This window comes from Crocodylus porosus, unplaced genomic scaffold (genome assembly GCF_001723895.1).
Source record: "Crocodylus porosus isolate Cpor-Errol unplaced genomic scaffold, CroPor_comp1, whole genome shotgun sequence".
NCBI classification, from domain to species: domain Eukaryota; kingdom Metazoa; phylum Chordata; order Crocodylia; family Crocodylidae; genus Crocodylus; species Crocodylus porosus.
Window position 1 is genome coordinate 20,014,174 of NW_017728925.1, and position 16,012 is coordinate 20,030,185.

At 45.0% G+C, this 16,012-nt stretch overlaps 1 protein-coding gene across 2 annotated transcripts in view; it reads left to right on the forward strand.

Moving 5' to 3' along the window:
* RALGPS1 (Ral GEF with PH domain and SH3 binding motif 1) overlaps positions 1-16,012 on the forward strand; it is a 210,599-nt gene that overhangs the window by 180,201 nt on the left and 14,386 nt on the right. For both annotated transcript variants that reach the window (XM_019541064.1, XM_019541066.1), the window contains 2 exons: positions 13,812-13,938; positions 14,926-15,077. In XM_019541064.1, coding sequence (XP_019396609.1) covers positions 13,812-13,938; positions 14,926-15,077 — 279 coding nt within the window. The remainder of the gene's footprint in view (positions 1-13,811; positions 13,939-14,925; positions 15,078-16,012) is intronic.

The following is a 16,012-nucleotide window of genomic DNA, read 5'->3' on the forward strand; positions in this document are numbered from 1 at the left end:
AGGGTCTGGAACCAGCTTCCAAGAGAAGTGGTGCAGGCTCCTGCCCTGGGGGTGTTTAAGAGGAGGTTAGATGAACATCTAGCTGGGGTCATTTGACCCCAGTACTCTTTCCTGCCATGGCGGGGGTCGGACTAGATGATTTGCTCAGGTCCCTTCCGACCCTACAGACTATGAAACTATGAAATTTAGGAGGATGTTCAGGGAGGGAGTAGCAGCTGCTGCAAGGAAAGTCTAACACCAGTGGCTTCCCCCACACAGTCCACATTCATGAGTGGACTGCCAGCATATTGCATGGGGAGTAGTTGCCTTGAGAATTATAAGTCCTCACTACTTCTGCTAAAGGAGACTCTGTATGGATCGTGTGTTGCATTACTGATGTCTTTGCTCTCTCTTCCCAGCCTCCAGCTGTTAGATGCGAAGGTGATCAAACTTTAACTGTCTTTCTTGTAGAGGGCAAAGACGCAGTCACACAGACAGTTCAATTTCACGGAGGAAAACTGGAGAAAAAGGGTCACTTATATGCAGTAGCCAGCCACTGCTCTAAAGTATCTCTATTCTAATCTGATTTCCTTCCTGTGCCCCAAGTGGCCACAGCAGCATCAGATATTCCCCTCTAATAAACTGTCTTACCAGTTTTAAAAGCTGTGGGTTTTTTAAAGTTTAATCATGTGTACAGTTGTGTAGATGAATGAGAACTCTTATTTCAAAATACTAACAAAGGCACAGCTGAGTTGCTCTCTTTTTTTCCCCGTGCACAGGTTCAAAATAAGACACATTAATATCACTCACTGGGATGTTCATCTTGTATGATTAAAGACAGCACCATCCCTAACTGTGTTGCCAGTTCTGCATTCTAAGGTATTTTGGCCTGAATAATAATAGTTTTCAATGGTCTCCAGGAATTGTATGTCAAGTCAGATTCTCCTTTCTTTTGAATCCCAGTGAACCATGTAAAGTGTAAAGCTTTACAGCCAGTACTTTTTAATGATGAGAGCGAGTCCACATGTAGTTGAAGGCACCATGTTCCCACTGACCATAATGTGGTTTCAAGGCCTTTAACTTCTTGCAGCAGATACTAGATGTTTCATGGCTGAGGCACTTCAGTGCTAAACTCTGAGTGGGTTTATGAACCACCTATTTGCCAAACTTGCCAAAGTCTCATGTTGTCATAATGATTGATTAAAAACTCTAAAAAAAATACCCAGGGATAGTGCTTTTCCATGTCCTTGGTCTTAGATTCCTGGCTTGAACATGGTAGCAAGGTGCTGTCGCTCCACTTCCTGCACACTCTTTCTACTTTTTCCCTGCCCCTAAAAGAAAACTAGGGGTCATTTCAAGGAGGAGTGTGTTTTTGCTCTTAGTGGAATATCATCGTGTTGTGTGAGGCTCAGTAAAAACAGATCCATTCTCCAGGATTCCTGTGTGTGTAATATTGGAGAAAACCAGCTGTCCACTTTCCATAGCTATAGCCAACCAGCTTTCCAGTAATTGGGAACACAAGGGGCAGATGTCTGGTTGAAGTGAGCTCTTACAACAGGGCAGTTTTTGCATTGTTGGCAGTGATAGTCCTGTTTCATTACTAAATGTATTTATACTTGTTAACAGTGGTTTTACAGGGAAACGACATGCCTTCAGAATGCTATAAGGAGGCTTGTCTGTTGCAAGTAGCTTCAGATCCTGGTGTTTTCCCAGCAGTTTAATTATATGTGTTTCAGGAAGTCCTATGATTCATACAACTTCCTTGGGATCATCTTAAGTCCATTAGTTCTGCCTGAAAATCGGGAAGGCATGGTTTATAAAAGAGAGCGAGCTGGATAGTTTAGAAAATGCTAAACTTTCACCTTCTCCAGTATGGCAAATGCCCTAGCTGTGAACATCTGTGCTGGCTAAGTGATGCCCAGCATCAAAGGTGCAGCCAGCTGGCAGACTGCTTGGGAAGATGCAGTCTTCTTCCCCAGGTCCAAACAAGGTATTTGGCTTGATGTGTAGCAGGCACATTACAGTTCCTAGTTATCTGAGACCCCTGGAATGAGCTCCCAAGTGCAGCATCTTACATCTGCTCTGAAGGCTGGCAGGCAGGGGCTGGGCATGGCAGGCCTGTGCTTGCACCATCCCCAGACCTGGGCAGTACCAGGCTGGCCTGGCACAGGAGGCTCACGCAGAGAGGCTGCAGAGGCTGGCACAGCGATTCTGCTGCAGGGCTGCTCCACAGTAGTGCGTGCTTTTAGGCCAGCAGACCTGCCCTGTCTCAGCTAGGGGTGGATACCGAGCTGGGTGGCAGCACTCGGCATGGCCCAGCCCAGGGCGTGAGCACAGACCTGTGCGGGAGTTTGCTGGGTTCCTGCTTTGCTGCGTGCACCTGGGGTTGTACAGACAGCCTGCGCCCTGAGCTGTGCTGCCCGGTGACGCAGTCTGCAGGGCACTCCCAGCCCTCAGACTCAAAGGAAAGCAGTATTTTCCATGTAAACACTTTGCCTGACATTTAGCTTTGCATTTGTTTTAGTGGTTGCCTCGGTAACTAATAAATAGTTTGGGCTGAGCATTAGCAGCCAATGACTGTGTAGGAAGGAGAATTGTCTGATCCCCTGCAGGGCTGTGGCTGCCTCCCAGGCCCGCTGTCTGCTCTCTTCATGCTGCCGTTAAGGTGGCACTGGTTCAGCTTCTGTGATGACCTTTCACCACCTCCCTTTTCTTTCCCAAATGTTACAACCTGGCCAGAAGCCTTTGTCCTTGGTTGGAACATGATTTCATGAACCTCCTGCACAGCTCTCTGTTCCCTACAGATCTTCAGCACCCATTTGGCTGGTTTTGAACGTGATCAATAAATGCATGGGCCTTAGGGTGTTTTTATCAGTCCATGCATCTGATACAGAGAACTTGCTTGTTTTTGACATCTCTCTTGATGGGGCCCAAGCTTCCCCAAGCAGAGTTGCCAAATGGATTCTGCAGAGGCAGGCATGTCCAAAGTCGTCTCCGGGCCCCTCTGATTTTTAACCATTTTGCTGCGTGGAATTTGCTCCTCCTCATAAGCCAGTCTCATTTTCACTTGCTAGTTCATCCAACATGCAGTGTGGGAACTTTATGAATTTGTCACGGCACGGGAGCAAAAGATCTGATTGCCATCCCATGTTTGTTTGAGTCATAGTGACCACCTGGAAGAATTTTTTTTAGGAAGTTTATGCAAGTTTGGCTAATGCTGGCTTTGAACTCCGAATTAGCAGCTTCCTGCCGTCTCTGCTCTCATATGCTCCCCTTACTCTCATAGTACGGGGAGCATGGGGGGCACAGCCCCTCCCCCCCGAGATTAGCAGCTGCTGGCACCTCCTCTGGCTTCTGCCGCTCGCCACCCTGCCACCAACGCTGCCGCCCACAAACTGCACCCCGGTCTCAGGAGGCACCAGTCACCCATGTCTTCTCTCCTAGTGACTGCAGATACCCTTTCTTTACATTAAAATAGCTCCCCATGTTGAGAAGAGAGGCCTGGACAAAGATGGATTCATTGTTGGAAGTGAAATCGAAGGGTGGAAATACCACGCCTGTGAGTTGAGGGGAACATTTCCCAGGGTGTCTGCAGTGCATGTGGGTGCGCTTGATCGATCCTTGGTCCAGCTCACAGGAGCAGCAGCAAGGCAGGCCTCAGTGGGAACTCTGCAAGGCTGAACACATGCCCTTCCAGCCGGTCAGTGCCACCATGTCCTTGTGCAAACGGTCCTCCTCGTGCAGGCCGGTAGGTTGAATGCTGTCTGGAAGACACCCCAGAGGTCCGTTTTCTATTTTGTTTGACGTTTCTCATGTAAGCACCAGCGGGTTCAGTCAGGCCATTTCAGCAGGGAAGCCAGGCCTGATTTCCGCATTACACTGGGAGAGGAGACGTGTTCTCCATGGCGTGAACGGGGTTGCCCCTGCCTGTGCTGGATTTGTCCTGAGATCAGTAAGGGACAGTGCAAGACTGTGACATTTACTTTAATACATGAAAAAAAACGCATTTTTCCTGGAATCTTGGGGGGGCGAGGAAGGGGGGCTTAATTACTTTACATTTCCTTCTGAGGGACTGCTTTTTATCTTAGTTAAGTGCATTAGAAAAGATTGGCTCATTTTTAATGTCAGCAGTAAACAAAAATCTACAGTTCTTAGAGATAATTCTTTAAATTTCCGAGTTTAACTAGTATGAGTATAAATAATGCAAAGAGTCTATGGAAGGAGGACCATGCTAGAAATTAGTGTGCCTCCATTCCAAAAGTTCTTGGCAAAGGTTGTTTTTAATAACTTAGTGCAAAATAGTCTTAGTACGAATTGATGCGATACGTGCAAGAGGTAAAAGGACGGTGGAGAAATTCCTAAATAGACTGTCTTATAATTTAATAAACATATGTGGAGGGAAATATATTCTGGAGTCATGAACATAAAAGAGATTCTAAATTATGGAATCTGGAAGTTGTCCTAAATGCCACATATTTGAAAGGAATTGAAGGCGAAAGTGAAGCAAAAGAACAGCATGTACCTCAAGTTTTTTCTTTTATAGGTTTTCTCTTTTTCCTTTTTTTTTTTTTTTTTGCTTGAATAAAATAAATCAATTTTCTTTTGAGAGCAAAAACATGAAGGCAATTGACTTTGGGAAAGGAAATACTTTCTCTACACTACTCATAACTTATCTTCTTTTGGAAAGAATAAGAACATTACCAGACTTTCTTGAAGTGACCTTCTGATTATTTCAGAAAGCTAACCCATGCATTTTGCTTGAACATCTACCCAAGGCTATAGATAAGCAGAAGGATCACTTAGAAACAAAAAAGGGCCAACCAAACAGAACTAACTGTAGCAGGTAAAATCTGTCTGGAAATCAGGGAGGCTAAAAGCAACTGTTTAGGGAACCAAAAAACCCAATAACAATAGATTAGAATAGATTAGAAGCAGGACGCATGAGATAAAATTGGATCCACTAGACTGCCTGTGAGAAAAGGGGTCAGACAAGAAAGAGCAGAACTGCACTGGGAAACTAAACTATTTGCATTGTGATGCTGGAAAGAGAGAGTTCAAGCCTATTCTGCTTCAGATGAAAAAAATTTAAAAAGCTGAGGAACCATTGAAGTTTAGGATGTCAAAAATGGAAGTATTATAGCAAACTGATCTATTAATTGCATCATCACCTGCATCCTGTAGTATTTGCCACACTCTTAAGTTGAAGTAAGAGACTAGGCTCAGATCCTGTGTATAGCAGTTGCTATCCCTAGAGGAAAAACAAATAGTAAGGAAAATTTCCAAATGATTCATGGCATTTGATTTGTTCCTACTGTTTTTTGTCCTATACCGGATTTCCATTGATTGGAATAAGAGAGATCTCATGGGGAAAAGAACAATAATTCCTTCTTTGTTCCCTGTATAATGAGGACATCACATAACTTTTAAAAAAAAACCATCACCGCCATCTGACTCAGATGTCAACAGAATTTTTCTTCACCCATCCTCTGTCACGGATCTCTTACATGCTACCTCTAGGATGAAGCAGGCAGTTCAGAAGAGGCTAACAAAATATGCCTTTTTAATCTACAGTTTATTGTGAATATTTGTTTTCATCTTGGTTTGGTCTGTACAAAAGAATAGGCATAACTTACTGGCCCTTTGGTTGTCATATGCTTTAGCAGGATTTAAAAAATCTTGGAATAAGAAAAACTTTTGGGAGGGATGGCAATCTTCTTTTGTTTTGTTTTTGATAACTTACCCTTGGCAACTAACCTTTTTGTGCCATCTTTGACATTTTTCCATTTTAATATATTTATTACTTGTAGTCTGCTTTGTAGCTATTCCTTGATCCATATTGGAAAGTTTTGCCTGTAGTCCATTGGCTTTTGCTGTAGTTGCAACTGAAGAGTCAATATTCACTGCCAAATTTTGCCTAGACCTGTGTAGTTTTGAACGTCAACACTAAGTTTTAGCAAACAGAGTTGGTACATATCAATGTTATTTCTTAAACATATGCTGAAAATGGCAGTTGAGAGTTTCCTTCTTTTCTTAAAAACTTCGTCACTGTTCCTGTTATTTCAGTGTAGGGCTTATAGCTCACCTTTCAGTCTTTTTCTGGATTATTTGTGAATTTTAGGGAAGAAAAATAATGGACTAGAGCTCCTTGTTTAAGTTAGAGACCTTCAGTATTCATATGTTCTAATAAAGGGTTGAAAAGTAACATTCGTTTATAACATTTGAAAGATTATTCATGGAAAAATTATGCAAAGGAAAAACCAATGTGATCCTTTGGGATACTGAAGATACGTGTAAACTTTTCCAAATGTTCTTGCCACAGTCCTTTAAACAGCACTTATTGCATTTTACTGAGTTTGTCTCAAGCTCCCCAATGTAAACAGTTTTTTTAATAATGTTTTAATATTTTTATACTTTATTTTCTTGTACATGTCAGCATAGTCTTGACAATGATGCTAATGAAAACCAAACTTGCCTTCCTCCTTGCCAGGTAACTGGAAAATCCTGCTAAAAGTGCTTTGTCCCCCTGAAAGGCGTAATGATGGAATAGCAATCATGGTAACAGTATGCACTAGGATGGGAGCCAAGGAGAATAAAGAGGAAACTTTTCAGTAGCAGATGACTTCATGTAAGGGGAACAAGGGGGAAAAATCACTTGGTCTCAACCAAAATTTACGGGCAGGAATTTTGTGAGAAGCAGTGCTACACACCACCCTGGCAGATACGGAGCACGCATCAAGCTGCTGTTCTGGGGTCCCAGCATCCTAGCGCTGTGTCTTCTTGCGGTCTCCCTGGGTCAGACTAGGCTGTTGCATGGTCCCCCCCCGAGGCCAGTGCTGACTTCCCAGAGTTCCCTGCGGCCTAAGCACATCCTTTGTCAGAGCTCCTGCCTTGTCTACCTGTCATCAAGGGTAATGAGGTGCGTAGATCCAGACAAAAAAAAATGAAACTCTATACAATGTATGCATTTCCCTGCCTCAGTTTCCTTACCTTGCTGGGACATTATCTATGCACACGTCAGAGTCCTCTAAGGTGTCCCAGATAATTGTGTTCCAAATCGCTCTTACATGTGCAAACACCTACACGTGATTCTGCCCAGTTGTGATCGTTCTGACTTCTTTCAGCAGCAGTGCTCTATTATTTTTCATAGTCAAAAAAACAAGTGAAAGCTAAGAGCTGGCATATTCTGAGGTGCCTTGAGTCTAGCAAGAGGTACTGCGAGTCTGAAACGGTTGAGAAGCACTGTTCTTTTGGGGCCAATTAGCCCCTGAGCTGCCATCATGTCCCAGCTAAAAAATAACAGATACAGATACACTCTTATCAGATGGAGCAGACTCTTAACTTCTGATTTCTAACATGATTATCTAGTTTCTTGGGAGTTTTTCTTTCTTAAGGTATCATTGTAGGTTGCATTTCGCTTCAGTTTAGAGTTGATGCATTTTATTCTTTAATTTGTGTTTTGGATATGTCCTAGACTTCTGCATGTTTCCAGTTCTGTTAAAAAGTTTACATTCAACAGGGTATACCAGTCATATTGCTACTGAATATACTTTGCTATTTTTATCAGTGCTAGCGGCCATGCAACATAGGCAAGTTTCTGGCTTTCACTCTTGCTAGTAGAGGCACAAATAAACGTGTAAATTTTAACTCATTATCCATTTCTAAAATCTAGGGTCAGTATTCTCAAAAGCTTCCATTAGTTTTGGTGCCTCTGGTTTCATAAAGAAGTAGAGGAATTGCATCCTTATGAGTTTGGTTATTGTTTACAAGCATCTTCACTATAGGTGTCATGTGTTACCAGGTGGGGAATCTGGCCCTGCAGTGTTACTGTCATTGGATACTTTCAGATAATCATCTTCGTATTATTTTTGTCAATAATTGCATTTGAATAGAGATCAGTAGTGTTAGCAGAAAACTTTCCTGAAAACATTCCTTCTAAATAAAAGACCACACGAAACAGGGAATCGATGCTGTTAGGAGAGTTAATTTAACTTTTCCTGGCTTCATAGCTTCAATTACATTTAATATATACATTCTGAATTACTGAAGAAATTCAAAACAGGCTTGTTATGGGCTATTTTTGAAAGTATATCTTTTTGTATGTTCCTCTATACAGATGGAATATGAGGAGACAAGTCAATGTGCATTTGATTTTCAAGTGTTGCCGTTCTAGCCACCGTATAAAGTATCAGCAACGTGGCAGTGTGAACATGTGTACTCAGTGGGTTGATACCATGAGCCTTATTAGCTACAGTCAACACAGAAAAGTAATATTTTCTAGTTTTGTTTTGTTTTTGAGCCTACTCAACCACCTCTGTCTACTCAAAAAGGTTCTAAATTGTCAATCCAAATCCTACGGTAAGGAGAAGAGAAGGAATGCCTCTCCCATGTGGTTCCTGGACGAATTTGCTGGTGAGATGGGCACAACTTTCTTTTATGCTTGATTTAGCCTAGTGGTGGTAAAAGGTGCTGGTGACAAAACTCTGCTTGTTCACAGGACATTTAGACAATAAACAGACGTTGCATTTGTCCCTAGAGGAAGCTATGTCCCCAGAGCATACAGACGTACACATCCCCTGCCCACTTCAAGTCCCTCTGAAGTATGCCAGATGGGATATGTTAGTACTTTTTCCCAGGACATCCTGTTGTACGTCTGTATAGTTATTCCACTTCATTCCAGGAACAAGTCTGTTAGACCATACGCTCCCACTGGCAAAAGAGCAGCAGCAATGCAGCTTTGAAGGGCACTGCATAAAATGACTTTGTCACTTCTATTTTGATTGGAGTCAAACCTCAGGCCAATCGGTCCCAAGTCAGATGAGATGTCTGTTCATACCTTTACAGCTCATTCAGCTGCCTAGACTTCCCCACCCCTCCCTGTCCTATTTCTAGAGTAAGTTGTTTCCTGTGCATTCAAGACCCCCTCTACTAATGGTGCCCTTAGAGACACCAACCATGATGTGGACATATTTGGGGGAACGGGCATTAGACCATCATCTCATTGCACAAGACCAATCAAACAGCAACACTGGTCACTTGCTATGAACCAGGTGGCCAAATTAAAACTGCTGCCTTAAAGTGAAGAGCTTCATACTCATTTCCTAATCCCCATCACTTGCCATCATCCTCAGCTGTCATGATTTCCAGAGATCTTAGAAAACTTGCCATAAATGTTGAGCTCAGTTGAATGGCTGTACTGTGGCTGCAGCTAAATCTGTTCATGCTCAGAAAATAAAACATAGCTAGCTCCTCAGGTTGAAAGGGAAATGTATCATCTAAGTTTTTGTGAAAATCCTATGGCAATAAACTACTGTGTTGTCACTTTGTACTTTAATATATGTTGAGGGGCAGATTTGCTGGACCATTTTGTTTTTTTCCAAATATTCTGTAGGTACCTCCCATTATCATAATAATAGTGGGGTAGCTATAAGAGTTAATCAGTTGGTTATAGTTACAATAAGTAGCTCAGTCCTTGTCCGGGCCCTTGCAGGGGAAAAGCACCATTATTTCAAAGCATCTTTCAATGTTGATTGTTCACGTTCTTGTTCTTTCGTAGAATCTTAGAAAGTTAAGGCTGGAAGGCAGCTCAGGAGGTCACACCTAGTCTGACCCCCTGCTCAAATTAGGACCAGTCCCAGCGATATCATCCCAGCCAGGGCTTTGTCTACCCAGGTTGAGAGTGCACCACCTCTCTGGGGAGCCTGTTCCAGTGCTGCACCACCCTCCTCATGAGAGAGTTTTTCCCAATATCCAACCTCAACTTCCCTTGCTGCAACTTGAGCCCATTGCTCCTTGTTCTGTCATCTGCCCCCACTGAAAATGGTCCAGCTCCGTCCTCTTTGCAGCCTCCCTGCAGGGAGGTGAAGGCTGCTATTCAATCCCCCTCAGGCTTCTCTTCTCCAGACTCAGTCAGCCCAGTTCCCTCAGCCTCTCCTCACCAGCCATGTCCCCCAGCCCCGCAGCCATTTTTGTTGCACTCTGCTGGACTCTCTCCAACTTGTCCACATCCTTTATGTAGTGGGGGGCCCACAGCTGGATACAGTGCTCCAGATGTGGCCTCCCCAGTGCTGACTGGAGGGGAAGAAACACTTCCCTTGACCTGCTGGCAGTGCTCCTACTAAGGCAGCCCAGATGCCATTAGCCTTCTTGTCAACAAGGGCACACGGTTGGCTCGTATTCAGCTTATTGTCCTGTAACCCCAGGTCCTTTTCCGTAGAGCTGCTGTTTAGCCAGTCAGTCTGCTGCCTGATCTGCTGCATGAGACGGTGTGCTTTCAGTGTGTCCTGGTTGAAAGCAGCAGGCAGCCGGTAGTATACAGAAAGAGAAGGTTTACCTAAAAAAGACATACCCATTTTTTGTTACAGAAATATTCACTTGTCTACGTGCATTGCCGTATCATGTTTGTGGGCATTGAATTCTGTTCTTCCCCACGTGTATGAGTTTCCATAAATGCAAAGAATAACAATTATACCAGTATATCTGTACTGAAGTTCTGGTTTAGTACTCCAGTAACATTTGGGGACTTTGTACTGAGGTCCCTAATTCTAGTTTCAGCCATGTGTTATGGTTTATTCAGTAGCACTCTGTGGTCTTTGTGCTCACACACTTGTAAGTATTTAATATAATCAGATGACAGGCATCAGATTTTCTCAGTGTGCTACCCAATTACTGGTACTGAAGAAAAGGTTGAATGAGACTGCAGGCGACACCAGAAAAACTGAAAGAAAAAGCCCGTCACCAAACCTGCAGTGCAGCACAGGGACACACCAGTAGGGATTTTGGTGCCTCACAGGCCATGATAGTGACCTGAGAGAAGCTCTGTTAAGCTTAGAAATTATGCTGAGACATTTTTCTCCACCCCACTTCAGTTGAATGTCCTTGTAACTTCAGAAAAGTTAGGGCTTCTTCTCTAGGGCTTCGAGTCTCTGTGCTGGGGCCCAGCCCAGGGACTAGGGCTATTGGAGAGGTGGGAAAGTTCAGAATTTTCAGGCATGTTCTTATTTGCCAATAATTTGGAAACATCTGGTGGAAAGCACTGCAAATCTGTGTGTGCATGTGTGCACAGCTCTCTTGTGAAGCCATCCACAAGAGGGTGGAGGGAAATTTTCAAATCAGAAAGTTTTAAGGAATGCAGAGCCTCCTTTGGGACAATCTTGTTGGCTTCAGCTTTGACTTCAGGAAAGCCTGACAGAGCCTTCATGTGAAAGGCCGTAGCAAAACATACGTGAGTGTTAGCAGCCTACTAGCCCTTGCCTGTCAGCCAAGTATCTGTTCAAAGAGTTTTGAGCATGCTGACCCGCCCAGGGCACGGGCCCTGCTGTCATGTACTACTTTATCTATTCCCATCTGTCCTCAGCTACTGTGACACATGATGAACATGGGACCATGGCACTTCAGGAGCAGAGCAGGCATTCTTGGTTGTCTTGGAGCCCAAACCCATCAACCTTTAGTTGAAATACTGCAGAACCTCAGAAAGCTCGTTTCCATCTACCTTTCTTACACATGTGGTTATGGTTGAAATTCTGGATGAAGAAATGATTAAAAATGCATTTTCTGGGATTTGTTTGATCTTTACACAGAAGACCTTGTCTGAAGCCACACGATGTGCCAGAGTGACTCACCCAGCCGGGTGTTAAGTTCCTTCAGTTCTCAGGGACGTGGCAAACAGGTTGTAGCAGTAGCAAATGCAAAGAGAAAGCATTTGGATTGTACGAGAAAAGATAGAAAACAAAATCAGATAAACGCAGATCTCTCGTTTGTGTTCACCCACTGGACAGTGGTCTAGATGATCTGTCTGAAAGGTTCGTTCGGTTCCTCTCTGTTGTGTTCCATATTTCTCCTTCTGCAGTGCTCACTTGTCCAGAGGCTCCTTCGTTTGGTCATTAAACCCCAGTATCGAACGTGGCCTGCAGTTGACATTGGCCACTGTAGGGACAGGTCCCTGTTGCTGACAGGTTGCAGCCAATGCAGTTAGATCTACCAACAGCTGAGCTCGTGGTGGCATCTTCAAGTCTAAGATATGGAGGAATATAGGTATCTGTAACCTTTTTCCAGGAGTGCACCTGGGGAACTGCCCCAGTTTGGCATAACTTTAGGCAGCAGCCTGGAAATGGGCAGGCAGGGGTTCTGGTCTGCTTATGAGAGTGCCTTGAGTCTGTTCAGCAGCTCGCTCCTGGGAGCAGGGGTCTGCGCTTTCTTGAGGGAGTCTGTTGGCTCACATGCAGTCTGTGCAGTGAGTCCTCTGGTCAGAGCAGGACGGGTGCTGTGGGGCAGGTTCTGCCTTGGGCTCCATGGCAGGGTGTGCACCTTGGGCAAACCCTGCAGGGATGGGGGAGCACTTCTGGGAGCAGGAGGGGCCGCGTGCCTGGGTTGCAGGAGCAGGAGCAGGGGGTGGGAGTCGTATTGAGGCCTGCCAGCTGCCCCTGCCCACCCCAGCGCTTGCTCTTGCTCTTGCAGCAGTGCCATGTCTCTGCACCAGCTGCCGTGCAAGAGCAGTGCTGTGTGGCTGCAGGGGGCAGGTGCCACAGCAGTGGGACAGTTGTGGTGCCCCTCCTAAGTCAGTGCCCGGGGCTGGTGCTCCTCTTGCCCACCCCTAGGTATGCTACTGGCTGGGCTGAGGCAGAGGCAAGGCTGTTCCTGGTGCTAGCCTCTATCCAAACCCATCCCCTATGTGGATTCTGATGGCTGCTAACTATTCCCACTACTCCCAGCTCGTGCATCTCACAGTCGTGTCCCTAAACCAGCAGCCACCCACTGAGGCACGAAGCTTTGGGTGTTTCTTTTTAGAGGAGGGGAGGGAGTTGGTCATGGCTTTTCACATCATTAAACCTCCATTGCTACTGACCCCTTTGGGGCCGTTCTGGTGAAGGAGCAGGGAGTAAAGGGCTGTGGATGCTAAACTCTTCTCGTGTCCCCAAGGAGAGCTCTCTGGTAACCAGTGGGAAAGCTTGTCCTGTTGCTGCTCAAGCTGTGCTGAATCTGGGGACAAGCAGGGCTCTCACTGGCCTTGGTCACTGGTGTTAAAGTTCAATTGGACATTTCAAGAGTGAAGTATAACTGTTTACTTTGAAACAAATAACAGCCTCAAGTCCACTGATGTACCTCCAATGGCATGAGAAGAAGCTGTGTGTTCCCTGCCGCCCAGCCAGGACTGCTTGCAGACAGGGCTTGGGAGCAGGGACAAGAGCAGCTTGACAAAGTCACTATGGCTTTCATGGACCCAGATAAAATCTGGGATATGAGAGAAAATAATTAGCAGCAAGACTTCCTCAAGCCCCAAAGCTTACGGATAATTGAGAAGTAACACATCTGTCTGGCTGTAAGCTACATGAGAAGTCCCCACGTTCCCTCAGATGCTTGTGCTATGAGTCAATATGAGCAAACTGTTTACAGTTGAACAGGGCTGTGAACCAAACTCAGAACATATGTTGTTAGACATTCCTGCTTGCACCCGAAGTACAAACTGCTTTAAGGCTGTATGTTTTATGTTTCGGCAAATCCAGCTGTTGTGAAGGGGCCAAGACATTTTGTGGGAGTTTGTCACTCAGAATATGTACAGGATTGTTTGAGAAATGATTTCCACTTCCATTTTGCTTTAATTGGATGGATCCTCAATGGAAATGGATGGTGCACCCCAGAGTCAGAACTGCTATTTCATAATGCAGCTGCCTTACAAAGTCTGCAACTCCCAGGTTTAAGCAGTGGCTGCTTCACCATCTCTTATCTTATTGCTGAGACTCTCTGGTAGGTCTTCAAGCCTTCTCCAAAGTAAACAAGCCAGTCCTGGAATTTCTGTTCTTTGCATCAGTTCAGTATTAATTTATCTCTGTTTTTAGGTCCATTAGAGGTGTCAGCAACCATGAGGTTCAATAGAAGACCAACTTGTCCTGATGCCTCTGTGGCAGCCAGTCTTCCAACTCCTCCTGTACCAAGACATCGGAAGAGCCACAGTCTGGGAAACAAGTGGGTGCTCCAGTCTGCCTCAGCCACCGGCCATCCATTACATTAGAGAGGAAAAAATCCCCCAAGCCTTCCCCAACAAGCAAACAAACAAACCAAGATCTTGATGGCTTGTAGATATTTTAGATGGCTTCTTTCTTATCTCCCTTTCCCATTCCTAGTGCCATAGGAGGATTGAGGCATTGCTTGTGTGCTCCAGGGTTTTCCCCAAAGATGTCTTGACACTGGTTTGTTGCTGGATGAGTGCTATGCCTTCTGCTAATGCCAGAAGAAGCTGGCAGAGCTCAGCAGTGCCATTCTTACCCTTTCCACTTTGGCTTGGGTGGGTGTCTGATGTGCATAACAGATTTTCAGCTAAGCCATCCAAGGAAATTCAGTCTGTTTGGCAACATCACAGTCTGATGTTGAGGAAAGTTGTGGCCTTTTGCACTATATTAGCTGAAGAGTATGGGTGAGAGATGTTCTTTCTTTACCGTTTGCCCAGGAAATTGCAGCTCGGTGACAACATCTGCTTTTCAGTGAAGGTTCCCACATACACCACAAGTGGATGGATTAAGAAAGAGGAGGTCCCCAGGTCCCACTGTGCCTGTGCATTAGTTTAGGTTAGCTGAGAAACATTTAGCCATGGATTAGCTCAGGATCACTTTGTCTCCTGCCCTTACCTGCCTGTAACCACTAGATCACACAGTTTCTGGCAGTGAATAGCCTGACCAAACAAAAGCAAAGGCATGCATTCCCATCTGCACAGGTACCTTTATTGACCGTATAGGCCACTGAAATCCAAGCCTTTGTCAAGGTATTTGTAGCAGCATATGAACACGTGGTAGGAAAATGTGAGAACTCCCATTTTACTGCCTGCTACTTAAGAGCTTATTGACGTTTATGGTCGTTGTGTGGTGAGACAAAGTCTGAGTGGGAAAAAGCAGGAGTGAATGGATGTTATCAGATTACATAAGAGCATTCACATCTTTTTCTCTTCCAATTTTCCAGTATGATGTGTCAGTTCAGTGTAGTTGAAAGTAAAAGCGCGACGTTCCCGACAGAGAAACCGCGCCACCTGCTGGACGACAGTGTCCTGGAGTCCCACAGCCCTGTCCGAAACCACACGCTCAACTCGGTTTTCACCAATGGCGTTTCCATCGGTAAGATCAATGTCGGGGGTGAACTATCTGCTCCTGTGTGTCTGTGGCTTCAGGGTGCCCCTCACACTGCAGAAGCACAGAAGCTTTTGAGCCAAGACCGGTACTTTTGTGGCAGGCGGTGCAGTAGATTGAACTGCTTCTCAGTTGCACGCTCAGCTTCTGTGTAGTGTCTGTCTATCCTCACCCCTCGCGCTGGTTTTGCTAGAGCAGGATGGAGATGGCAGGAGGATGTTCTGCCCTTGGTCAGGCTGTGTATGTCCAACACTCTTCATCAGCCAAAAGAGGATTAGCCCAAGAGCTGTATTTGCAAAAGAAATGCCCCTACTGGAAAGACCTGCTTAGAAAGTAGAGTAAAATTAACAAGTTTTGCTAGCCTTCATTAAAACAAAGTAAGGTTTACCTGTGTCTGTCTTATAATGAAGGCACGATGGGGTAGGAAATAACATCACATGAGCAAACTGCAGCAAAGAAGAGGAAAGAGCAGCATTGATAAGAGATGCTCTTATGGTTAAGGTAACCTGGGGTTTATTAAACTTTGCAGTTTTCAGGAAGTTACTCCCTCAACCCAGCATGCCTTCCAAAGCCTGCCATCTGCGCTGAGCTAAAAACTCACATTGGGTTTATCCTGAGGCTGATTCTCCCAAGCTCTGACAAGTATCAAAACAGGTGTGGGACAGTCGTTTACACACTCAACTTGAATGGCAGTTAACTGGAATTAGCTGCTGTTGTCCTGGGACAAAGTGTCAATTGGGATATTTCACAAAAACAACAGGCTGTAGGATTCCAAAATAAAAAGCTTTGTCCCTGTTTCTAGCCTTAGAATCACAGACAAATGGGGCTGGAAGGAATGCCAAGAGGTCATCTCATTAAGAAACTGGGGGGCTGTGGTGTAGACACCCACACAGCCAAATGGGTCGCCAACTGGCTGGAGGGCC